Below are 25,205 nucleotides of genomic sequence, written 5' to 3'. Positions count from 1 at the left end.
ATGATGCCCCAGACCCCGCTGTGTGGCCCCTCATAAACTCTATATCATCCAATGTCCCTCGTCCATGGCCTCCCATACTTTCCATGCCAATTTATACATCCAACCAATCCCATTGCTCCTCATACCCTCCAGGTCAACTTCTGTTCCCCACCCAGTCCACATGGCCCTTTATTGCCTCAATGCCAACTGTGAGCTAATTCAAACCAACCCATGCCCCTCCTTACACCACACATACCAACTCACCCAGTATCCACAATGAACATAAGCTCGGCATGAGTCCTGAGGTAAGTAAAATCAAATTCCAAGTGTCTATTGCAGAATTTATTTATTTTTCATTTTACAGTACGTTTAAATTCCTTAGAACAAAAAAAATCATTCAGTTGCATAATCCTGTCAAAACAAAAAGCACTGAAATTCACGTTCCTACTTCATGTGTCCATAATTACTTGCAGTTGTCAATCAAAAGAGGCACCCAACTGTGACAATGGATGGTTGCGAAATGAGGAGGTTTAAATCCCTTTTTAACTTGACAGTTCCCTTTGACAGTCCATCATGACAGTTCGGACAATTGCTTTTGACAGTTCCTTGTGCTCTCAGTTCCAATAAGTTTATGCACTTTTTGTGCACATTGATTTCTACTTTCAGTAATCTCAAAGAGCAGCTTATCTCCCACAAAGATGTCTGGGGACCATATCCTCTACAAAAGGGTACCTTAGCTATCCAAATAAATCCAGACTTCACACCTCTCATCCAAAGCTACATGAGTGGAATCAGCTGCTGATGTCTATGGACAGCTTCTACGTGAAATATGCAAATCCCAAGCCATCCCATTCATGATCACAGGAAAATAGGAGGTGCTGTGATTGGGTGGTGGGGGAGTGGACTCTCAAATTTAGGCTTCTTCCGCCATTGTCCTCACAACTTGCAATGGAGAGGCTCTCTGTCATGGCAAAAATCCAGACAGAAAAACATCTCGCAGGAGGGGGAGATAATGGATTGAGGAGGCAGGATTTGAGGGAGCGTCCCTGATGTTTTTGGCATTTCCTCCGTCGCCATGACATGACCTCTGCTGTACCAGAGGCACGTCCAGGAGCAGATGTCTACGCACTGGGCTGCTGCTGGCCAGAAGGTACAGGTGCTACAATCTGAGACAGAATCTGCCTCATTTCATTCAAAGTTTCATTGCTTCTTTGCAGAAGTTGACAAAGAAACTCATTCTGCTGCTGAAAAATCTCATTGTTTTTTTGTAGATGCTGCTGAAGAATCTCATTGTTTCTTTGCAGATTCTGGCTAACATCCATCTTAAATTCAGTCAAAGTTTGCTGAAGCAAGTTAGAAGTGGCCTGATAACTCTCCGTACTTTGAACCTGTTCCTGTTGTAAACGTGCAAGAGGTTTCAGATCATCTTCATTTTCTTCACCAGCTGCATGGGCCTGATGTTGTCCGTGTGTTCGTGGAGACAGCGGAACTTCTGCTCCCAAAGCCTCAGGTTCTTCAACTCCAGAAGGTTCTGAGCGCCCTCCCTCCACCACAGCAGCCGGAGTATCACAGGCCTCCTCCTTCACACTTTCCTCAATATTTAACTTTAACTCATCAATACTGCCCTCAAAATTAGACATCTTACCCTCCTGACACTCCTCTCCCTCCTCCACTACAGCTACCATGCCACTTTGCTGTGAGATATTCACCTCCATTCCTTCCTCATTAACCTTTTCAGGAATCTTGGACGCTGCTGCCAACTCTCCTCCATAACTGTTTGACGTGCCCATGGATACCTGTTTATCTGTCAGAGGAAAAAAATCACAATTATTATCTTTTGTCACGTAAATTAACTCTCCTCCTGATGGCCTAAACACTCAGCTGTTGACATCACCTTCACTCATCCCCATATCTGATCCATCATTGGTTATCATGGGATTGGGGAGGCCAAACGGCTTCCTCGTGAACTCCTCCTGTTCTGTCAGCTCCTTGATGTACGGAACCCGTCCTCCAGTCAATGAGCGCTCCTGGGTGTTATGGACCAACTTTACCTAAAAGGAAGAAGTGAAAAAGAAAAATCATGATCCAGATTTTGCTGTGCTGTCCTGTGACACATTTTCTGAGTGCTGGGGACAGCTTTCAGCCTGCACCCAGCGGGACTTCTGATTAGAGATTAATCTTATGCCAGAGTCAGAGCCATCTCCAAGACAACTGCATTTTAAAACACCTCATAAAAACATCTTGTGATCTTTCTGCATTCTCAAATCAAAAACTATGATTTAGGTTTCAAAAATTAACACAGATCTATTCAGATATTGCCCTCCTGTCCATCATTGGGAAACTTATGCAAATGAAGGAGCTTCCATATCTATATTGATGTCTTCTTTTTGGTGATGTTTGGTGATCTGGTCAAAGATTAAACTGACCTTCTTGAACCAATTGGACTGATGGTGGGAGAGGTTGGAGAGACACCGCTGAGACAGACAGTGCTTTGGAAGGACAGCTCCCCTGTGTGAGCACTGGAGGGGTACAAACACAGACAACTCTCAGTGTAAGGGGCGCAATTGAGCCCGCAGTGTGAATGTGTTGGTGTCTGTGGAAGTCTGATGACCGTGAGAATGATTTGTTGCACACCTCGCATATGAATGGTTTCTCACCAGTATATGCAGAGGTTTGATTAGTCCAAAATGATTTGTCACATATATATATGATGTATGAATGTTGTGTGTGAATACATTGCTGTGCGCAGAGGGAAAGTGACTTAGGGAATGATTTGTCACATACCATACCTGTGAATACATCAATATATGCAAAAGCCAATGAGTCCGAGAATAATTATTCACATACCTTGCATGGGAAGGGTTTCTCCCTGGTGTGAACTCGTTGGTGCTGATGCAGAGTCACTGACCACGCGAATGATTTGTCATACATCTCATACACAAAGGGTTTCTCCCCTGTGTGAACACGTTGGTGTCTGTGAAGGTTCGATAACTGCGAGAATGATTTGCAACACACCTCACATCTGAAGGGCTTTTCTCCTGTGTGGACGCGTTGGTGTACAAGGAGAATTGATGACTTTGAGAATGATTTGTCACACACCTCGCACCTGAAAGGCTTCTCTCCTGTGTGAGCGCGTTGGTGTACATGGAGAGACGATGACTTTGAGAATGATTTGTCACACACCTCACATGTGAAGGGTTGCTTTACCTAAAAGAAGAAATTAAAACGAAAATGAAACATGGTCCAGACTTTGCTGTGCTGTCTGATGACACATTTTTCGAGTGCTGGAGACAGTTTTCAGCCTGCACCCAGAGGGGCTTCTGATTAGAGATCAATCTTATGACAAAGTCAGAGCCACCTCCAAGAAAACTGCATTTTACAATACCTCATAAAATTAGTAAAACAAAAGAACAAAGAACAGTACAGCACAGGAAACAGGCCCTTCGGCCCTCCAAGCCTGTGCCGCTCCTTGGTCCAACTAGACCAATCGTTTGTATCCCTCCATTCCCAGGCTGCTCATGTGACTATCCAGGTAAGTCTTAAACGATGTCAGCGTGCCTGCCTCCACCACCCTACTTGGCAGCGCATTCCAGGCCCCCACCACCCTCTGCGTAAAAAACGTCCCTCTGATGTCTGAGTTATACTTCGCCCCTCTCAGCCTGAGCCCGTGACCCCTCGTGATCGTCACCTCCGACCTGGGAAAAAGCTTCCCACTGTTCACCCTATCTATACCCTTCATAATCTTGTATACTTCTATTAGATCTCCCCTCATTCTCCGTCTTTCCAAGGAGAACAACCCCAGTCTACCCAATCTCTCCTCATAGCCAAGACCCTCCATACCAGGCAACATCCTGGTAAACCTTCTCTGCACTCTTTCCAATGCCTCCACGTCCTTCTGGTAGTGCGGCGACCAGAACTGGACGCAGTACTCCAAATGTGGCCTAACCAGCGTTCTATACAGCTGCATCATCAGACTCCAGCTTTTATACTCTATACCCCGTCCTATAAAGGCAAGCATACCATATGTCTTCTTCACCACCTTCTCCACCTGTGTTGCCACCTTCAAGGATTTGTGGACTTGCACACCTAGGTCCCTCTGTGTTTCTATACTCCTGATGACTCTGCCATTTATTGTATAACTCCTCCCTACATTATTTCTTCCAAAATGCATCACTTCGCATTTATCCGGATTAAACTCCATCTGCCACCTCTCCGCCCAATTTTCCAGCCTATCTATATCCTGCTGTATTGCCCGACAATGCTCTTCGCTATCCGCAATTCCAGCCATCTTCGTGTCATCCGCAAACTTGCTGATAACACCAGTTACACCTTCTTCCAAATCATTTATATATATCACAAACAGCAGAGGTCCCAGTACAGAGCCCTGCGGAACACCACTGGTCACAGACCTCCAGCCGGAAAAAGACCCTTCGACCACTACCCTCTGTCTCCTATGGCCAAGCCAGTTCTCCACCCATCTAGCCACTTCTCCTTGTATCCCATGAGCCTTAACCTTCTTAACCAACCTGCCATGTGGGACTTTGTCAAATGCCTTACTGAAATCCATATAGACGACATCCACGGCCCTTCCTTCATCGACCGTTTTTGTCACTTCCTCAAAAAACTCCACCAAATTTGTAAGGCACGACCTCCCTCTTACAAAACCATGCTGTCTGTCACTAATGAGATTGTTTCGTTCTAAATGCACATACATCCTGTCTCTAAGAATCCTCTTCAACAACTTCCCTACCACGGACGTCAAGCTCACTGGCCTATAATTTCCTGGGTTATCCCTGCTACCCTTCTTAAACAACGGGACCACATTCGCTATCCTCCAATCCTCAGGGACCTCACCCGTGTCCAAAGAAGCGACAAAGATTTCCGTCAGAGGCCCAGCAATTTCACCTCCCGTCTCCCTGAGCAGTCGAGGATAGATGCCATCAGGCCCTGGGGCTTTGTCAGTTTTAATGTTCCCTAAAAAACCTAACACTTCCTCTCTTGTAATGGAGATTTTCTCTAACGGGTCAACACCTCCCTCCGAGACACTCCCGGTTAACACGCCCCTCTCCTTCGTGAATACCGATGCAAAGTATTCATTTAGGATCTCCCCTATTCCCTTGGGTTCTAAGCATAATTCCCCTCCTTTGTCCCTAAAAGGTCCGATTTTCTCCCTGACAACTCTTTTGTTCCTAACGTATGAATAGAATGCCTTAGGATTCTCCTTAATCCTGCCTGCCAAGAACATCTCGTGACCTCTTTTTGCCCTTCTAACTCCCCGTTTGAGATCTTTCCTACTCTCTCTGTATTCCTCCAGAGCTCCATCTGTTTTCAGTTGCCTGGACTTAACGTATGCCTCCCTTTTCATTTTAATCAGATCCTCAATTTCCCTGGTTATCCACGGTTCTCGAATCCTACCTTTCCTATCTTTCCTTTTTACAGGCACATGCCTATCCTGCAGCCTTATCAATAGTTCCTTAAAAGACTCCCACATGCCAGACGCGGACTTACCCTCGAACATCCTCTCCCAATCAACATCCACCAATTCCTGCCTAATCCGGCTATAGTCAGCCTTCCCCCAATTTAGCACCCTGCCCGTAGGACAGCACTCATCCTTGTCCATTACTATCCTAAAGTTAACAGAGTTGTGGTCACTATTTGCCACATGTTCCCCTACCGAAACTTTGACGACCTGACCGGGCTCATTTCCCAGAACTAGGGCCAGTATAGCCCCCTCTCTAGTCGGGCTATCTACATACTGTTCCAAAGAACCTTCCAGTACGCATTTTACAAATTCCTCCCCGTCCGGACCCCCAGCTCTAAGCACTTTCCAGTCAGTGCCAGGGAAATTAAAGTCCCCCACTACAACAACCCTATGTTTTCTGCACCTATCCAGAATCTCCTGACATATCCTTTCCTCCACTTCCCGTGGGCTGTTGGGTGGTCTGTAGTACACCCCCAGCATAGTGACTGCACCCTTCCTGTTTCTGAGTTCCACCCACAGCGACTCAGTACATGACCCCTCTAAGTTGTCTACCCTCTGCACCACGGTAATATGCTCCTTAACTAATATCGCTACTCCCCCACCTTTTTTAGCCCCTCCTCTGTCTCGCCTAAAACACTTATACCCCGGAATATTCAGCTGCCAGTCCTGTCCTTCTTTTGACCAAGTTTCCGTCACCGCAACCACATCCAAATTCCGCATAAGCATTAAGGCCCTAAGTTCGTCTGTTTTACCCGTTACACTCCTCGCATTGAAGCAGATGCCCTCCAGACCTCCAGGCCCAGTCAGGTCCTCCTCCTCCAGAGTGCACCTCTTCTTAGCTAGCCTTGCCCTGGCCCCCAGCTCGACCCCAGCCTCAGTATTTACTGACCTCCTGTTTTGTTCCCCACCCCCCTGCCACACTAGTTTAAATCCTGCCGAAACACTCTAGCAAAACTCCCAGCCAGGATATTTGCTCCCTTCCAGTTAAGGTGTAACCCATCCTTTCTGTACAGTTGCCATCCTCACTTGAAGATTTCCCAGTTATCTATGAATTTAAAACCCTCCCTCTTGCACCAGTCCTTTCGCCACGCGTTCAACTGTAGAATCTCCCTGTTCCGAGCCTCACTTGCACTAGGCACTGGGAGCAGTCCAGAGATTGCTACCCTGGAGGTCTTACTTTTTAGCCTAGCACCCAACTCCCTGAATTTCTCTCGTATGACCCCCCTGCTCTTCCTACCTACATCATTTCCACCAATGTGTACAATCACATCAGTTTGACTACCTTCCTTTTTAAATATGCTTCCTACCCTCTCGGAGACATCCAGTACCCCGGCACCAGGGAGGCAGAATACCATCCTGGATTCTCGTTCAGTCCCACAGAAGCGCCTGTCCGTGCCTCTAACCATTGCGTCCCCCACAACTATCGCTCTCCTAAACCCCTTCTTTCCCTTCCGGACCCCTGAGCCTGTCTCCGTGGAGGCGATCTGGTCCTCTTGGCTTACCCCTGGAGGGTCATCCCCCTCCACAGAATCCAAAACAAGATACCTATTTTGGAGGGGGACAACCACAGGGGATCCCTCCACAGACTGCTCACTCCCTTCCCTTCTCCCATCTGTTGCCCATCCCTTTCTTTTATGGGAGACTGCCACTGGGGTACTTTCTGGCACATCACCCTTCTGACAATTACCCCTCCTAACCGTGACCCACGTGTCTTCCTTCCGAGACCCTGGTGTCACTACCTGACTATAACTTTTATCTATTACTCTCTCATTTTCCCTAACTAAACTGAGTTCATCGAGCCTCAGCTCCAGCTCCCTTACACGATCCTTCAGGAGATGCAGTTCCACACATCTGGCACAGATATGGACTTCTGGGAGGCAAGTTGTCTCCAGGAACTCCCACATCCCACACCGAATGCAGTATACTGGCCTCCCACTCATACCAGCCATGTCCTTTTTAGTTTTTGGGATAAAACAAAACAAAAAGGGGGTGTAACCGAAGAAAAACAAACAACTTTCCTCGCCTTCGCCGAAGCCCTGTGAACCAAAGCCCTTATAGCTCTCACTCTGCCCCCTGCTCACTCCGCTGCCCGCTAAAGACGCTGCCCGCTCAAAGGTGCAGCCTACTTTTAAACCCTCCAAAAACCTTCCCAGGCTGCTGCTGGGCCTATTTCCTGTTTAGAAAAAAAACCTCCAATTTTTTTCACTAATTTAACTGAAAAATAATTAAATAAATTAGTGCACAAGCAAGCTCCCTTACCCTCAGCCTGCTCCTGTGGAACAATGAGAAGGCAATATCTGGGGTCTTTCTGTATTTTCAACTCAAAAACTATGATTTAAATTTCAAAACTGAACATAACATTCAGATATTGCCTTCTTGTCCATCGTATCAGCAGCAGCTTCTATACATATTGATGTCTTCTTTTGGTGATGTTTCGTGATCTGGTCAACGGCTAAATTGACTTTCTTGAAAGAATTGGACTGATGGTGGGAAAGGTTGGAGACAGACACTGCTGAGACAGACAGTGCTTTGGAAAGACAGCTACTCTGTGAGAGCACTGGAGGATAAACAACACAGACAACTCTGTGTAAGGGAAGCTGGTGAGCTACAGTGTGAATGTGCTGGTGTCTGGCGAGGTCTGATGACAGTGTGAGAAACCAGAGGGCTGATTAGTCTGAGAATGATTTGTTACATACATACATGTGAGTGGTTTGTCTTTTGTATGAACGTGTTGCTGTGCACAGAGGGCAGGTAATTCAGGGAATGATTTGTCACATACCACACATGCGAATATGTCAGTGTATTCCAGAAGCCAGTAAATCCGAGCTAATGTGTCACATACCTTGCATGAGAAGAGTTTCTCCCTTGTGTGAACACGTTGGTGTCTGCGGAGGTCCGATGACCGTGGGAATGATTTATCGCACACCTCACATGTGAATGGTTTCTCCCCTGTGTGAGTGCGTCGGTGCGTGTGGAGGTTCCATAACTTCGAAAATGATTTATCACACACCTCGCACGTGAATGGTTTCTCCCCTGTGTGAGTGCGTTGGTGGTTACGAAGGGTCCATAACTGTGTGAATGATTTGTCACACACCTCGCATGTGAATGGTTTCTCTCCTGTGTGAATTCGCTGGTGTTTACAGAAGGCAGATGAATCCGAGAACGATTTATTACACACCTCACATGTAAAGGGTTTCTCGCCGGTGTGAATCCTCTGGTGTGTTAGAAGATTGGAATTTCGGTTGAAAGTCATCTCACACACATCACACCTGAAGAGTTTATCTTTGTCCCCTGTGTGAAGATGTTGGTGTTCACTAAGACTTGATGACCACGAGAATGACTTGTCACACACGTCACATGTGAATGGTTTCTCCCCCGTGTGAATCACCTGGTGCCTCAAAAGTGTTGTAGACTTCACAAAACCTTTATCACAAACATCACACCTGAATCGTTTCTCTTCCATGTGGCTGCCCTTGAAGTAGTTGTAGTTGCAACAAATGCACCTTAGAAGATCCTGAACCTGTGGAGTCTCCAACACACACCTCACACTTGAGCAGCCTCTCATCTATAGAAATGAGTCAGTGAGGCTCAATGAATGACTAAAACTGTTACCACACTTGGAGCCGACTGACACTTCTTCCCAGCCTCACCCTGATCTGCCACCCACAGCCAAACCTTCAAAAAAGTTGGTTCTGATGGAAGGTTCCACACCACTGGCCAGTTTCAGATCTGATGATGTGTAAAAGTTCCCCTGACTTGACCAATTTCCAGATGATGGTTTCACTGCCCAACCTTCTCTGTGTTGAGCAATGCTGTGAAGGGACTGGATGTCTTCCCACAGTTGTGCTGTTGTTTCTTGGTGATGGTCAGAATCTATCTGCGGTGTCTATTCTCTCTGTATTCTCTGGTGTAGTACGGTGCAATCCTTCTGTAAAACAGGAAAAGGAAACATGATTTCCTCCAATTCTCTCTCCTCCTTTGCTAAAGGGGGTGATTCCTCAGTTAGAGGCTGTTTCACAGTGAGTGCCAGACTGCTGTTTCCTACATGTGGGAATCAGACACAAATCTATTCTGTTTCCTCACTCGACTGTCACACACCCTCTATTTCCAGCAGGGACACTGGATAGTGGTCAGGAGCAGACAGCGTGGCTACTTTCTTTCCTCTGCACAGATCCCACTCTTCCCCAGCACAATGTAGGCAATGGAAAAGAGAGTTGGGGGGAGTGTGAAACAGCCTATCAATTCACAATGAGCTCCTGTTGTGCGTGCAAGAACCAATTTTCCTCTTAGAGTATGTGTTGTATTTAAAAACACTCAGAAATGTTACTTCAAAGCAGATTTTGAAATTTCTCCTCTTGCTTTCCAAAATAACTTGTAGAAACATACTGGGCAGGAAATGCTAGATGTCAAGCAAAATATTGCTTCAGTGTCGCTGATTGAAGGGTTCTGGTTTATCCTGGGAAATTAGATACACTGCACTCACTCAGACTGCACATCCCAAATTCAGCTATCAGACACAGCACTGGGCAAAACTATCAAATCCAAGCCCAGGCTTTTGGGAAAGGCCAGGCCTTCAGGTAAAATCTTTAAATAAGACATTAAAAGACATTTCAATACATGTGTCTCTGCCCCTCCCAGATAATTACACCTCACCTTCTCATATTCAGCAATGACCCAGCAACAAAACGCAGCCTGTAAATCAGAAGGGAAATGCTTCCAATAAACACACTCAATGTCCAACACACAGCTCCAATCAAACAGCTCAGCGCAAAGCACCGAGTAAACAGGTCTCTCAGATGGATCATCTCACACAGCATCAGGGGCATTTCCACAACTGATTCCCCACAGGATAGTCAGACTGCCTGAACATTAGTGTGGAGATTATGTAATTATTATAAATTCTGCTCCTTCACTCACCATCTCCTCACTTGATTTTCAGTCCCGACAGGAAGTGAAGCAGCTGTGAAAGAGGAAGGGGAGAGAATGGGCAGAGTGGGTGGGCTCTCTGATTGAAGTCTCTCACAGCCAATCCAAATATTTCTGGAGTAACATGAGTTTCCAGAAACTTGGGAAACTGACCGGTGAAACGGAGGCGACTTTGAGCAGCAGATCAGGTGGGGATTTAAACTTGTCATTGTCCCATCTGAATAAAACCTCACTTATTGCAGCTGCTGTCTCAGTTCTGTAAATGTTTGACAGAGATTTCTCGTGGGGAATCGCATTCCTCATCCTCGAAGGCTTTCAAACTGACATCATCAGTGTGGGATGTGTAGCCTCGGATGTGTTTGACAGCAGATCAGAAAAGGAAGACCCACAGCATCCAAGGCAGTGATGATGTGCAGTAATGGGATCAACACACGGAGAGGAGAGAGGAACACAGGAGAGGGGGAGAGAGGGAGAGGTGCTCGGGAAGTGTATCTATTCCTGGGAGAAAGACTTGGTGACTCAGTGCTGTGGCTCATTGCGTGAGTGGATGCTCCATGGTTTGATATCTTACAACCCTACCCTGTCCGGTGGTCGCCTGCTGTGGAAGTTCAGCTTCCCTTAGATCGAAATTCTGAGTCTCATTCAGTCCTTTCCCTTATTCTCCAGAGATGTCCTGATCCATTCATCTCTCCTGCTCTCCGCCCCAGACAATTGGTGCCTCAATGCCCAAAACACCCGAGTACAATTTTCTCAAAAATATTTTGAAGTTTTGTCCCCAGCGGAAAATGTGGTGAGATTCCCACTGGGTGGTTTGGTGCAATTCAGTTCACAATTCGAAGTCAGGGGAAATTCTCAGTGAATTCACCCACACTGAGAATTATTTTCGGAGTGGGGACCTAAAGATGCTGGCACGTTTGGCTACTCGGAGATCGGGGGTTTATTTTTAAAGAGTGCCCCAATGTCCAGACCAGCTACACACCGCCCTCCTCCCCCCGCCCCCCCCAACTCACTGGCACACCCCATTATGGGGCACAAAGGCCTCTTCCCCCTTTCAGGCTCCCCCCAGACCACCCCTTCAGGACTCCCCACACCATGAGACCCCACGATGGCACTGCCAACCTGGTGTGGCCAACACGACTGGTCTCTATTTGCGGAAATGCGTTGTGATCCCTGCTGCGCCCGAGGGTTCGAGAATTACCAGATCCAGGACAACCGGCTCCAACCTGATCCTGCATCTGGTTCACACCCCCGCTGAGCATCAACCAGATTACATCAGGGCACAGGGGCTGGGTGAATCCCAAAAGAGGTTCTCGATTACTCTAATCATGCTATGGCCTCTCTTCAGGGATTCTCTAGCGCCAGCACAGCTTGCCAGAGAACTGGAGGACCGCCAACGTTGTTCCATTGTTTAAGAAGGGCAGCAGGGATAATCCAGTAAATTATAGGCCGGTGAACGTTCAATTGTATGCATGGTATCCAACGCTGTTGGATATCAGGCCCCGGGAACAAATGCAGCATGGGTATCGTAGTGCCCACCGGGTAAGACTCTGTCCGGAAAGCGGCTGAACTGGGCGAAGCACTGAGTCAGTGAAACAGTAACCAAAAGAGTAAATGCTGGAAAATCTCAGCATGTCTGGCAGCATCTGTAAGGAGAGAAAGGAGCTAACGTTTCGAGTCCAGATGACCCTTTGTCAAAGTGAAACAGTGATTGTAAAACATGTTCATTGTGGGCAGGTCTACCTTTCTCTCACTCCCTGATTGGCTATGAAATCCGTTTGATTGGAGCTGTGTGTTAGATATTGAGTGTGTTTGTTGAAGTATTTCCCTTCTGATTTATGATGTGGAGTTGCCGGCGTTGGACTGGGATAGGCACAGTAAGTAATCTCACAACACCAGGTTAAAGTCCAAATAAACCTGTTGGACTTTACCCTTCTGATTTACAGGCTGAGTTTTATTGATGGTGGGTGAGGTGAGGTGTAATTATCTGTTCATGTGTCTCCTTCATAGATTTTACCTGATGATCTTTGGGCTCTCCCAAAAACCTGGGCTAGAATTTGCTAGCTTTGCCCAGTGCTGAACTCTTTGTACCCTTACATACCTCACCTCAATGAATTCCGGGCTCATCACTGCTGAATTCTTCTTTCGCTGCCGTTGTCTCTGTGCTCACTTCTTTGGATAGGAGTTCTCCACCTCCCTCTCCCTCCCCCCCCCCCTCCCCCCCCCCTCTCCCTCCCCCCCCCCCCTCTCCCTCCCCCCCCCCCCCCCCCCGCCCCTCATTCAATGGATCCTTTCACCCGCCTCCAGCATTTTCCCTCCACCTGGACCCCTCCCTCTGGTCTCTTACCTGCTCGTGATCTTTTCCTTGAGGGCTATTGGTGTGTCATCGGCCGCGTCAATTTCTCTGTTCCTTTCACCCACTCCAACCTGTCTCCTTCTGAACTTGCTAGTTAAGGAGGAAGGTCATTTATGATCTAGCTGAAGATGGTTGGGCCTAGGACACTACCCTGAGGAACTCCTGCAGTGATGTCCTGAGATAATTGACCTCCAACAATCAAAGCCATTGTGCTAGGTATGGCTCCCAACAGGTAACTGTTTTCTTCCTTCTGGTTCCTAGTGATTCCAATTTTGTTAGGGCTCCTTGATGCCACTCACGCTTGGTGAAATATTGCCTTGATGTCGAGGGCAGTCACTCTCACCTCAATTTGAGTTTAGCTCTCGTTTGAACCAAGGTTGCAATGAGGTTAGGTGTTAAGTGACGCTGGCAGAACTCAAACTGAGTGTCACTGAGAGGGTTATTGCTGAGTTGGTAACATCTCCATTCGCCACTAGAAATATGCAGACCACCCTACGTCTCTCTTACCTTTCCTCTCCTTCACTCATTTCGGAATGTGGTTCACACTTTCTTGCCCGTAGTGCACACACATGTATGCACTTGGTGTTCCCTTGAAAGGAGGCTCAAATGCCTTCCCTAATGAATTTCCCATCATCAAAGTGGGGATCTGTTCTATCCTGCTGGCCGACGTGGGACACGGTTATACACAGACAGACAAAAAACGGACACACAGATAAAACTGTCAAGACTGATGAAAAAGGCTAACAAAGGGTTAAAACACTTACACTTCGAGCAGTGCAAGATCATCTGGCTCAGCGCCATCATGTGGCAGAAAATGGTATAACAGCAAAGAGACCTGAATCAATTTGGAATTAGGTAATCAATCAAATCGGGACCGCGGTTTTCTAGGGACTCGAACCCTGAAAAAAAATGCCTATACAGGGGGTCCAACCCCTAACCCTTAGCTGTATCCTCAAGGTACTTGAACCCTCGCCTCCATCTGCTTACCCTGGTAATGTTCACACGATGTGGAGATGCCGGCGTTGTACTGGGGTAAACACAGTAAGTTTTAACAACACCAGGTTAAAGTCCAACAGGTTTATTTGGTAGCAAATGCCATTAGCTTTCGGAGCCCTGCTCCTTCGTCAGATGGAGTGGAAATGTGCTCTCAAACAAGGCACACAGAGACACAAAATCAAGTTACAGAATACTGATTAGAATGCGAATCCTTCCAGCCAACCAAGTCTCAAAGATACAGACAACGTGAGTGGAGGGAGCATTAGGCACAGGTTAAAGAAATGTGTATTGTCTCCAGACAGGACAGCCAGTGAGATTCTGCAAGTCCAGGAGGCAAGCTGTGCGGGGGTTACCGATCGTGTGACATGAACACAAGATCGCACACATGAGGATGGCCTAAACCAGGATCTTGGGTTCATGTCACACTATCGGTAACCCCCACAGCTTGCCTCCTGGACTTGCAGAATCTCACTGGCTGTCCTGTCTGGAGACAATACACATTTCTTTAACCTGTGCCTAATGCTCCCTCCACTCACATTGTCTGTATCTTTAAGACTTGATTAGCTGTAAAGATTCACATTCTAATCAGTATTCCGTAACTTGATTTTGTGTCTCTGTATGCCCTGTTTGAGAGCACATTTCCACTCCATCTGATGAAGGAGCAGGGCTCCGAAAGCTAATGGCATTTGCTACCAAATAAACCTGTTGGACTTTAACCTGGTGTTGTTAAAACTCTTACTGTGTATGTCCACACAGGACAGCGTGTGCCTTCCCCTGGTCAAGTTGGCTCAATGCCCAAAAATCAGGTAGGTCTCCTAGCCCTTGGTCAGTGAGGCACCACGCTTCCTTCCCATGTAGACACTCAAGGGGTTTGCAATCTCAGCGGAACCTCCAAAACCTGTTCACGCAGTCTTGGGTAACAGCAATCTAAAGGCACTCAGTCGACTCATTACACAAACAGCGCTGGACACCATACATCCAATGCAAGGTCTTTAATTACTTGTGCACAAGAAGAATTCTCCACGGCCAAATCGGATTGACTGGAGCGGTTCTGAGGTTATGGAGAAACAGCTCAGCGGTTATAGTCAATTACAGCAAATCAGGAACAAGAGATTTTTCACATCTTTCATTGACACACATATTTGCCAATTAAATCCCAGCCTTTCGCCCTTTCTCATTCGATAAAAAATTGACTGCTGCCAATCCTTCATTTGCATAACATATCCTTATATTTTGCTTTTTGTATTTGTTATGGAAAAAATCTGGTCTTGTTCACCCTCTGGTGAAGGCTGAAAAAGGAAAATGTTATGGAGGGCTGTGAAGAAATAGCAGAGAATGACTCCTTTTGAAGGTCAGTAAGCTGATAAACATTTTCCACTACTGTACAGAGAAAGCATTTTTTAATTTGAACATTTTAACTTCCACACAATTTAACTTCCAAAATATGAAACTTCAATCTGAACTTTTTAACTTCCACAACCAAAACTGTTCACAGTATTCCAGATGTGGTCTAACCAGTGCCTTGTACGGTGTTGGCAAGACTTCCCTATTTTCGTACTCCATTCCCTTACAAATAAAGGCAACATCACATTTGCCTTTCCGATTACCTGAACTTGCATTGCGAGCTTTTTGTGATTTATGTGAGAGGAGACCCAAATCCCTGTGTTGCTGTGTTTCTCCATTTAAATAACATTCAGTCCGTTTATTCTTCCTGTCAAAGCACATAACTCTGAATTTTCATACATTATATTCCATCTGCCAAGTTTTTGCCCAATTACCTAACCTGTCTATATCGCTTTATAGACTGTCATCACCACCACTTGCTTTCCCACCTATTTTTGTCTCAGCTGTGATTGAGTTGTGTAATTAATAAGTTATGTTATCAACATAATCAATGAGTTTTGATTGATAGATTTTTGGCTTATCCATATAAGAATCAAACAACAGGAATGATTCATTGATTTTGTGGAATGTTAGTTTTGAACTTTCAATTATGCAAATATGGGCGTGCGGACAGACATTGTAAGAAAACCCCAGGACATGGGAGCACCAAGATACTGAAAAGGGCTTTTTGAAAATCAGATTAAACCTAGTAAAGAAACCATTTTTCTTTATTTTTTAAAATTCATTCATGGGACATGGGTGTCGCTGGCTGGCCAGCATTTATTACCTGTTGTGGGAAATCTTATAAGTGGCCTGATTAATTTAAAGACTAAATCTTTTCATTAAACATTTCTTTTCACAAAGGCAAAAAACGTTATTCAATTCAATTAAACTTAGGTCCTTAGGGATGGGATTTACGACCATTTAGAAAGATGCGGATTAATCCGGGATAGTCAGCACGGATTCATGAAGGGCAAGTCGTGCCTCACAAATTTGATTGAATTTTTTGAGGAGGTAACTAAGCGTGTTGATGAAGGTAGGGCAGTTGATGTCATATACATGGATTTTAGTAAGGCGTTTGATAAGGTCCCCCATGATCGGCTTATGATGAAAGTAAGGAGGTGTGGGATAGAGGGAAAGTTGGCCGATTGGATAGGCTATCTGATCGAAGACAGAGGGTGGTGGTGGATGGAAAATTTTCGGACTGGAGGCACGTTGCTAGCGGAGTGCCACAGAGATCAGTGCTTGGTCCTCTGCTCTTTGTGATTTTTATTAATGACTTAGAGGAGGGGGCTGAAGGGTGGATCAGTAAATTTGCTGATGACACCAAGATTGGTGGAGTAGTGGATGAGGTGGAGGGCTGTTGTAGGCTGCAAAGAGACATAGATAGGATGCAAAGCTGGGCTGAAAATGGCAAATGGAGTTTAACCCTGATAAATGTGAGGTGATTCATTTTGGGAGGACTAATTTAAATGTGGATTACAGGGTCAAAGGTAGGGTTCTGAAGACTGTGGAGGAACAGAGAGATCTTGGGGTCCATATCCACAGATCTCTGAAGGTTGCCACTCAAGTGGATAGAGCTGTGAAGAAGGCCTATAGTATGTTAGCTTTTATTAACAGGGGGTTGGAGTTTAAGAGCCGTGGGGTTATGCTGCAACTGTACAGGACCTTGGTGAGACCACATTTGGAATATTGTGTGCAGTTCTGGTCACCTCACTATAAGAAGGATGTGGAAGCGCTGGAAAGAGTGCAGATGAGATTTACCAGGATGCTGCCTGGTTTGGAGGGTAGGTCTTATGAGGAAAGGTTGAGGGAGCTAGGACTGTTCTCTCTGGAGCGGAGGAGGCTGAGGGGAGACTTAATAGAAGTTTATAAAATGATGAAGGGGATAGATAGAGTGAACGTTCAAAGACTATTTCCTCGGGTAGATGGAGCTATTACAAGGGGGCATAACTATAGGGTTCATGGTGGGAGATATAGGAAGGATATCAGAGGTAGGTTCTTTACGCAGAGAGTGGTTGGGGTGTGGAATGGACTGCCTGCAGTGATAGTGGAGTCAGACACTTTAGGAACATTTAAGCGGTTATTGGATAGGCACATGGTGCACAGCAGGACGATAGGGAGTGGGATAGCTTGATCTTGGTTTCAGATAAAGCTCGGCACAACATCGTGGGCCGAAGGGCCTGTTCTGTGCTGTACTGTTCTATGTTCTTAGTTCTTAAACTAGTTTTTATTAAAACATTGAAATGATGGAATCAAAAACGTTGCCTATTAAAAAATATAAACCTACAATTAAGACAAGACAAATCTCTTTCGGCCGAAAGGGAGATCTCTGATTTCATCTATACAGCAAATGAGCTATGTGGCATTCTCAAAAGATCTCTGATATCATGCCAAAAAGCAGAACGGTTATACTTTTTTGTTATCAAATAATACAGCCCAGCTCCTAATTAAAAGCAATTTCATTCATTCACTGTTCTGTCAATCTAACAATGACAAGTCCTTCAATCAGTTATAGTTTGACACCTTTAAATACAGATTCATTATTTGTTTGTTCTCACTGACTGAATTTATGCCACATTAAAGGTGGCTTCTTGTTGCTATGTAGAGTGAGGCCTTATCTCGGTTAATCCTTGCTTTTTCTATAGTTCAAACTGGCTCTTATATCTGATTTTGACCCACTGTCTGGATTTCATCCCAGATTATAACACACTCGAGAAATTTCATGTTTCAATGTGCAGTTTCTTTAATCAAGAAGTCCATTGTTTTTCTTAGCTTTTTTTTACATGTTGCTAAATCTTAGTTTGAATTTATTTGCATGCAAGGCTTTGAATTAAATACATTCAAATTCTTTCACATTAAATGTATTCATTCCATTAATTTCATTTTAAACTTTGAAAACTCTTTAAAACAACAATTTAAAAATGTTAATGCTTTTCGGTTACTTATAAAAAAGCTGTTCTATCTGATGTTAAGTTAATTCCTATATTTAATTCCTAATCTACCTAATCCCATCTACTGCAAAATCCCATCTACAGCATCTCTAGTTGCCCCTGAGGTGGGAAATAGATTGCTGTCCCTTTGAACTGGGCTTCGTTAACTGGAAGATGTAATTCAAAACCAACGAAATCAGCTCAGTGATAGTCAGAAAATAATAGAAATACGAAATCTCATAAAATTGAGAGGATTGCAAGGGAAAGGCTGAAGATTTAAGAAGGCAAAACCAGACATTTCAATAGATACATCTCCAGGGTATGACAGCTGAATTGCCATGGTGCTGGATTAACAATCCAGAGATTGAAAGTTCAAATCCAACCACAGAAAATTACATATAGAATTCAGTGCAAAACAGGCCATTCGGCCCAATTGGTCCATGCTGGTGTTTATGCTTCACATGAGCCTCCTCTCAACCCTCTTCATCTCACCCCATCAGCATATCCTTCTGTTCCTTTCTCCCTCAGGTGTAGTTCCCTCCTTAAGACAGCATTTCACGTAGTAAATTGAAGTAAAATAAATTGTGGAACAGAATCTGAAGAACAGAATCTGTTCTTTCTTGGGACAGTGTTCAATTCTGGTCGCCACACTACCAGAAAGATGTGGAGGCTTTACCAGGATGTTGCCTGGTATGGAGGGCATTAGCTATGAGAGGTTGGAGAAACTTGGTTTGTTCTCACTGGAACGACGGAGGTTGAGGGGCGACCTGATAGAAGTCCATAAGATTATGAGGGGCATAGACAGAGTGGATAGTCAGAAATTTTTTTCCCAGGGTGGAAGAGTCAATTACTAGGGGGCATAGGTTTAAGGTGTGACTGGCAAGGTTTAAAGGAGATGTACGAGGCAAGTTTTTTACAAAGGGTGGTGGATGCCTGGAACTCGCTGCCGGGGGAGGTAGTGGAAGCAGATACGACAGTGAGTTTTAAGGGGCGTCTGGACAAATACATGAATAGGCTGGGAATAGAGGGATACAGTCCCCGGAAGGGTAGGGAGTTTTAGTTCAGTCGGGCAGCATGGTCGGTGCAGGCTTCGAGGGCCAAAGGGCCTGTTCCTGTGCTGTAATTTTCTTTGTTCTTCATAAAAACATGCAAACTTTCAGATTGTCCGAAAAACCCAAATATTGTCCTTCAGGGGAGGGAACCTGCTATAACTGCCTGAGGGCACAGGGGAGAGGGACACAAGAGTGAGAGGGGACACAGGAGAGAGGGGCCATGAGAGAGGGCACCAGAGAGAGGGGAATATGAGAGAGAGAGGGAGACTAGAGGGAAAGAGGGGGCAGAGGACAAGGGATATAATGCTAAGACTGGGAGAGATTTGGAGAGTGACTTTTTATTCATTGATGGGTACAACATTTATTGGCCATTCCTATTTGCCCTTGACAAGGTGGTGATGTGCTTCTTTCTCGAACCGATGCAGCTCATATGGTGTAGGTATACTCAATGCTGTTAGCAAGTGAATTCTAGGATTTTGAGCCAGTGGCATATGAATTCCAAAGCCCTGTCAGTTCTTGGTGAGTACAAAAGATTCCATGGCACTTATTCACAGAAGAGCAGGGGAGTTAAGGCGGACATGTTGACCAATATGGATTCCACAATCAACGTCATAAAAACAAATCAACTCCTCTTTTACACATTGCTGTTCATGGGAGCTCACTTTGCACAAACTGGCTGTCATGTTTCCAATGTTACAACAGTAACTACACTTCAGAAGGTACTTTATTGGCTGTCATGTGCTTCCAAATACTCTGAGTTTGTGAAAGGTGATATATAAATGCAAGTCTTTTCTAGGGAAACATTATGCTTTCTGTGAACTGCAAATTCTAAACCCATTGATGAAGTATACTAGCCCACAGTAACATTTATCAATATGTTGTGTACAATATTATTGTAGGTTCCTGAATGTTATAGTGAATATAAACAGACCATTCTGACAAATCAGGTCGTCTGGATTAAGCTAAAGTCAGTCATTTGTGAGTTATAAATTAGAAGATTATATATAAAAGATTGATAAAACAGCAGATAAACAACACAATATTCGGTTTAAATCAAACCTTGAATGAATCAAAAAATAGTAAAGCATTCAAAAATGGGCGAGATTCTCCGGCCTCCCAGCCACGTGTTTCCCACTGGGCAGGTGGGGGGAGGGGGGGAGGTGGTATGTTGTTTGCCAGCGGCGGTATTATTCTCTGGTCCCACCGTTGTCAATGAGAATCCCCATTGACGTCACCCCACGCGGGCAGGGGTACGCTGCCGGTGGGAGTGGAGAATCTCGCTGGTGTGAATGGCTGGAGAATTTGGCCAAGATCTTTCCCAAGTCAGAAATGAATCTTGGAAAAGTGTAAGATGAACATATGGGCGGCACGGTAGCACAGTGGTTAGCGCTGCTGCTTCACAGCTCCAGGGACCTGGGTTTGATTCCCGGCTTGGGTCACTGTCTGCGTGGGTTTCCTCCGGGTGCTCAGGTTTCCTCCCACAGTCCAAAGATGTGCGGGTCAGGTTGATTGGCTGTGCTAAAATTGCCCCTTAGTGTCCTGGGATGCGTAGATTAGAGGGACTAACAGGTAAAATATGTAGGGATATGGGGGTAGGGCCTGGGTGGGATTGTGGTCAGTGCAGACTCGAGGGGCCGAATGGCCTCTTTCTGTACTGTAGGGTTTCTATGATTCTATGAATATTTCAGATCGTTACTACATTGAGGTGTTGTTAGGAATCTGGACCAGAATCCCAAAGGTAAATCAAGCAGCCAGATTAGACTCCAACAATTTTCTATTTTGGCATAAATGCGAGGAAAGGATGCTTCACTCCAGGATAATTCCACTGACAAATTAGGGATCTTTTATCAAAACAAGCTTGATTCATGACACAGTTTAAGCATAACTTTAACAAAGTGAAACAGATTAACTCTTAGCTGTTGAACAATCTTTAATCATGAAAAGAAACAACTCTTAAGTTCTAACTTATCACTATTTCATTTCCAAATAAGCGATATTCTTCCTATAGACTTCAATCCCACTTTCAATATAGTTAGAAAACCCAGGCATACTTGCGATAAACGAGTGTAGAAAGTCTTGCAGCAGTCAGAGAGACTTTGCAAAGAGAGCAACTTGCAGTATTCTGTCTTTAAACAACTCCAACCAGCAACTAAAACTCTGTTTCACTTTACGAACCTAGCTCCACTATCACATTGCACTGTATACTAACAAAAACTTCTATTCCTTTAATTAAAGAATCCAGGGAATATCTCCATTTAGAAACAGCAGTGCACTCTAACACCCATCACCTGAAGAGATCTGTCTATAATTCACATCACCAACTAAAGGAAGATCTGATTCTACCCTTTATCTACTCCTGAGAGCTGGCTCACTTCACTCACACACACACTTACATAAGGGGGAACTCTCTCAGAATACTACAGACAGAAGTTTCTTTAAAATCCCTGTGCTTTAGTCTGGCTCCAAATTCTGTGGTCAGAAATGACACCGAATTTTAGTGACACAGGACAGAGTTCATTTCCATCATACAAACCCACCAATGGTTAGAGATCCAGTGGTCACATGGGTCCATGGACCAATCAGTTTCCACTCCTGGATGACACTCTTCCCCTGGGTGAGTTGGACAGCACTTTTTAATTCCCAACTCTCTGCCCTTTGACCCTCCATTCAGTACAATGCTTCTGTAGCCATCACTGTGGTGTTTACGCGCTCCCTCATATTCGCCTTCTACACTCTTGTTCCCAAAATTACCTTTACTCTCTTCCTTCCTGGTCAATCTCCCTGCTTCTCAAGTTCAAGGGGTAAAGAAGATTTGAGTGTTTCAGCTATTCATTGCCAGATCTGACTGGACCACATCAAGCATTAGTGGTCCTGCTTTCCTCTGTCAAGCTGCTCATTACTCTAAGACTATCCTAAAGAGAAAAGATAATCCACAAAATCTCTCCCCCGAAACCAACTGTCTCCTTGTGGAAGTTATGTTCCAGCTTTACAGAGCAGTGTTTAGACTCTATCTGGAGAACTGTTTTCAGTTCTGAGCGTCGCACCTCAGGAAGAGATATTGTCCACGCAGACACAGAGCGAATGTGCAAACTCCACACAGTGACCCAAGCCGTGAATTGGATGCGGATCCAGCACTGTGAGGCAGTAGTGCTAACCACTGTGCCACCCAGTTAGAGAGAAACTATTCCTCTGGTGGGAGAGTCCAGAACAAGGGGACAAGGCATTAAAATTAAAGCTGGGCTGTTCATGGGTGATGTCAGCAAACACTTCGTCATAAAAAGGGGACTGGAAATCTAGAACTCTCTCCCCATAAAAATCTGTTGAGGTTCGGGGTCAACTGAAAATTTCAAAACTGAGATTGATAGATTTATTATTAGACAAGGGGATTGAGGGTTACAGAGCCAAGGCAGTAGATAGAATCGGATCAGCCATGATCTAATTGAATGGTGTCACAGGCTCCAATTTCTACTTTCACTAAATTCCTCTCTATTTACTCTCCACTCTCATCTCCAACAATTGGTCAGTGTCATCCTCTTCAACCTCCAGCTGAGCTTCTGGCCCCATACCCTCTCCATCACAAAGATCACCTACTGCCGCACCTGTAACATTGCCCATTTCCAACACCCCCACCCAACCCCGCATTAGTCCATCTGCTGTTTAAATTCTGTTGTTTTGAGACTAGACTAGACCATACCCAGAGACACAGTGACATCCCTCCTAGTATCTCTACCTTTGTCTTGGTGTTCATTTTTATCTCATTATGTCTGTATGGGACTGAGTTTCTGATTGCCCTCTTGGTCGGAGTGAGTCAGTGAGTGACTTGTACCTGACGCTGCACTGAATGGATGCTGAGTTTATACAGGAACTTCTAGACATATTGACTTTCAGTGTAAGGGAAGCAAGTGAGCCGGCTCCAAGTTCAAGTGGAGATGTCGGTGTTCGTCAAGAGAAGAGGAGTAGGTGAAACAATCATGGCACACGTCACACTGGAAGGGTTTGTCTCCGTTGTGGGTTCGCTGATGTTCCAGCAGGTCTGGCAACTGTGTGAAGGCTTTATTACAGAACTCACACCGATAGGGCTTTTCCCCCATGTGAGTGCGTTGGTGGACCAGGAGACATGGTGATTGTGTGAAAGCCTTGTCACACACTTCACACTTGAATGGCTTCACCCCTGTGTGAATACGTTGATGTGTACGGAGGTTCGATAACTGCGAGAATGATTTCTCGCACACCTTGCAAGTGAATGGTTTCTCCCCTGTATGAGTGCGTCTGTGATTCACCAGACCTGACAACTGTCCAAAGCCCTTTTTGCACACCTCACACTTGAAGGGTTTCTCCCCTGTGTGAACCCTCTGGTGCGTCAGGAGATTGGAGGATTGAGTGAAAGTCATCTCACAAACCTCACACCTGAATGGTTTCTCTCCTCGGTGATTCCTCTGGTGTCTCAGGAGGCTCGAAGGCATCTGGAACACTTTACTGCAAACCTCACACTTGAAAGGCTTCTGCCTTGTGTGGATTTTCTCATAGTCCAGGAGACTCGATAACTGTGTGAAAGCTTTGTCAGAAACTTCACCTTTAACGGGTTTCCATCCTGTGTGAATGTGCTGATGTGCACAGAACTGAGATGAGTGTGGGAATGATTTATCGCACACTGCACACTTGAATGATTGCTCTTCCATGTTGCTAACTGTGATTGTGATAAATGCACATTGCACAACAGGATCATATGATTCTGTGGGTCCTCGTTCTACACCTCGCATTTGAACAGCCTCTCAACTGTAGGAATGAGTCAGTGCTTCATGAGACTCAATGAATAATTGAAGCTCTCACCACACTTGGAGCCACTCACACTTCTTCCAAGGCTCACCCTGACCGATCACCCACAACCGGACCTTTAGAAAGGCTGATTTCACACCACTGACCAGTTTCAGATCCGATGATATGTCAAAACTTCCTGACCCAACCAATTTCCAGATGATGGTTTCACTATCCAACTTTCTGTGTGTTGAGCAATGCTGCGAAGGGACTGAATGTCTTTCCACAGTTATGCAGTTAGTCCTTGGGCAACAATCAGGATCTGTCTGTGGTGACTATCCTCTCTGTATTCTCTGGTGTAGTAAGGGGCAATCCTTCTGTAAAACAGGAAATGGAAACATGATTTCCTCCAACTCTCCTCCACGTTAACTCTCAGTTAGAGACTGTTTCACAATGACTGTCAGTCTGCTATTCCCCTGAATGGGTGATAAAACACAAGTCCTTTCTTTTTCCTCATTGTTCCCAACAGGGGCACTGGACAATGACCAGGAGCAGACAACATGGTAATGGGTTGAAGGGTTATGGGGAGAAGGCAGGACAATGGGGATGAGGAGCATATCAGCCATGATCGAATGGCGGAGCAGACTCGATGGGTTGAATGGCCTAATTTTGCTCCTATATCTTATGAACTTATAATTATGAACATGGCTACTTTCTTTCTTCTGCCTCAACCCCATGTTCCCAAGCACTGTGAGGACAATTTAAAAGACAGTCGGGTGGAGTTAAAACAATCAATTCAATTCAATGTGAAGTTATGTCACTGAAAAACCCAGAATCCTCCCTCACCATCTTTGGGAATGTCCCATCCCACTCATACATGGGGAAGTCCTCAATATTGACTCCATGGAGTCTCATGGCTTCAGGTCAAACAAAGTTCAAGGAAAACTACCGCTCCCCTCCCAGCTGATGAGTGAATACTTCACCATGTTAATCATCACTGGGGAAGTAGACTAAGGACAGATCCCAAAACTGAGTATCCATGAGGTGCAGTGAGCCATCAGCAGCAGCAGGATTGTATTCACCACAATCTCACAGCCCGGCACAGCCCTCATTCCATGATTATCATCAAACCAGTAGATAGAGACATGTCAGGAACATCACTGGATAAACTTTAGAGACCAGGTATTAACTTAGTGAATGTACTACAGAAGGCTATAGGCAGACTAAACACCAAGAGTAGCAGGTAATAAGCAGAGCACCAACAGATCAGAGCAAGGCTCTATGTCCAATCACATCTCGCTGAGAATTGTGGACAATAAATTTACAGGAAAAGGCAGCTGCACAAA

The 25,205-nt window shown here is 45.2% G+C and overlaps 1 protein-coding gene across 1 annotated transcript; it reads right to left on the bottom strand.

Moving 5' to 3' along the window:
• Positions 1-310: 310 nt before the first annotated feature.
• Positions 311-25,004, bottom strand: LOC144497061 (uncharacterized). The gene is made up of 6 exons (XM_078217793.1): positions 24,942-25,004; positions 23,022-24,236; positions 8,304-8,918; positions 2,827-3,186; positions 1,874-2,030; positions 311-1,783 (listed from the first exon to the last, which is right to left on the bottom strand). Exons 2-6 carry the CDS (start codon positions 23,862-23,864, stop codon positions 1,101-1,103), a joined length of 2,658 nt encoding a protein of 885 aa, XP_078073919.1. The 5' UTR covers positions 23,865-24,236; positions 24,942-25,004; the 3' UTR covers positions 311-1,100.
• Positions 25,005-25,205: the final 201 nt, after the last annotated feature.

This window comes from Mustelus asterias, chromosome 8, assembly GCF_964213995.1.
Source record: "Mustelus asterias chromosome 8, sMusAst1.hap1.1, whole genome shotgun sequence".
Lineage (NCBI taxonomy): Eukaryota > Metazoa > Chordata > Chondrichthyes > Carcharhiniformes > Triakidae > Mustelus > Mustelus asterias.
This window is presented reverse-complemented; position numbering and strand designations above follow the sequence as displayed.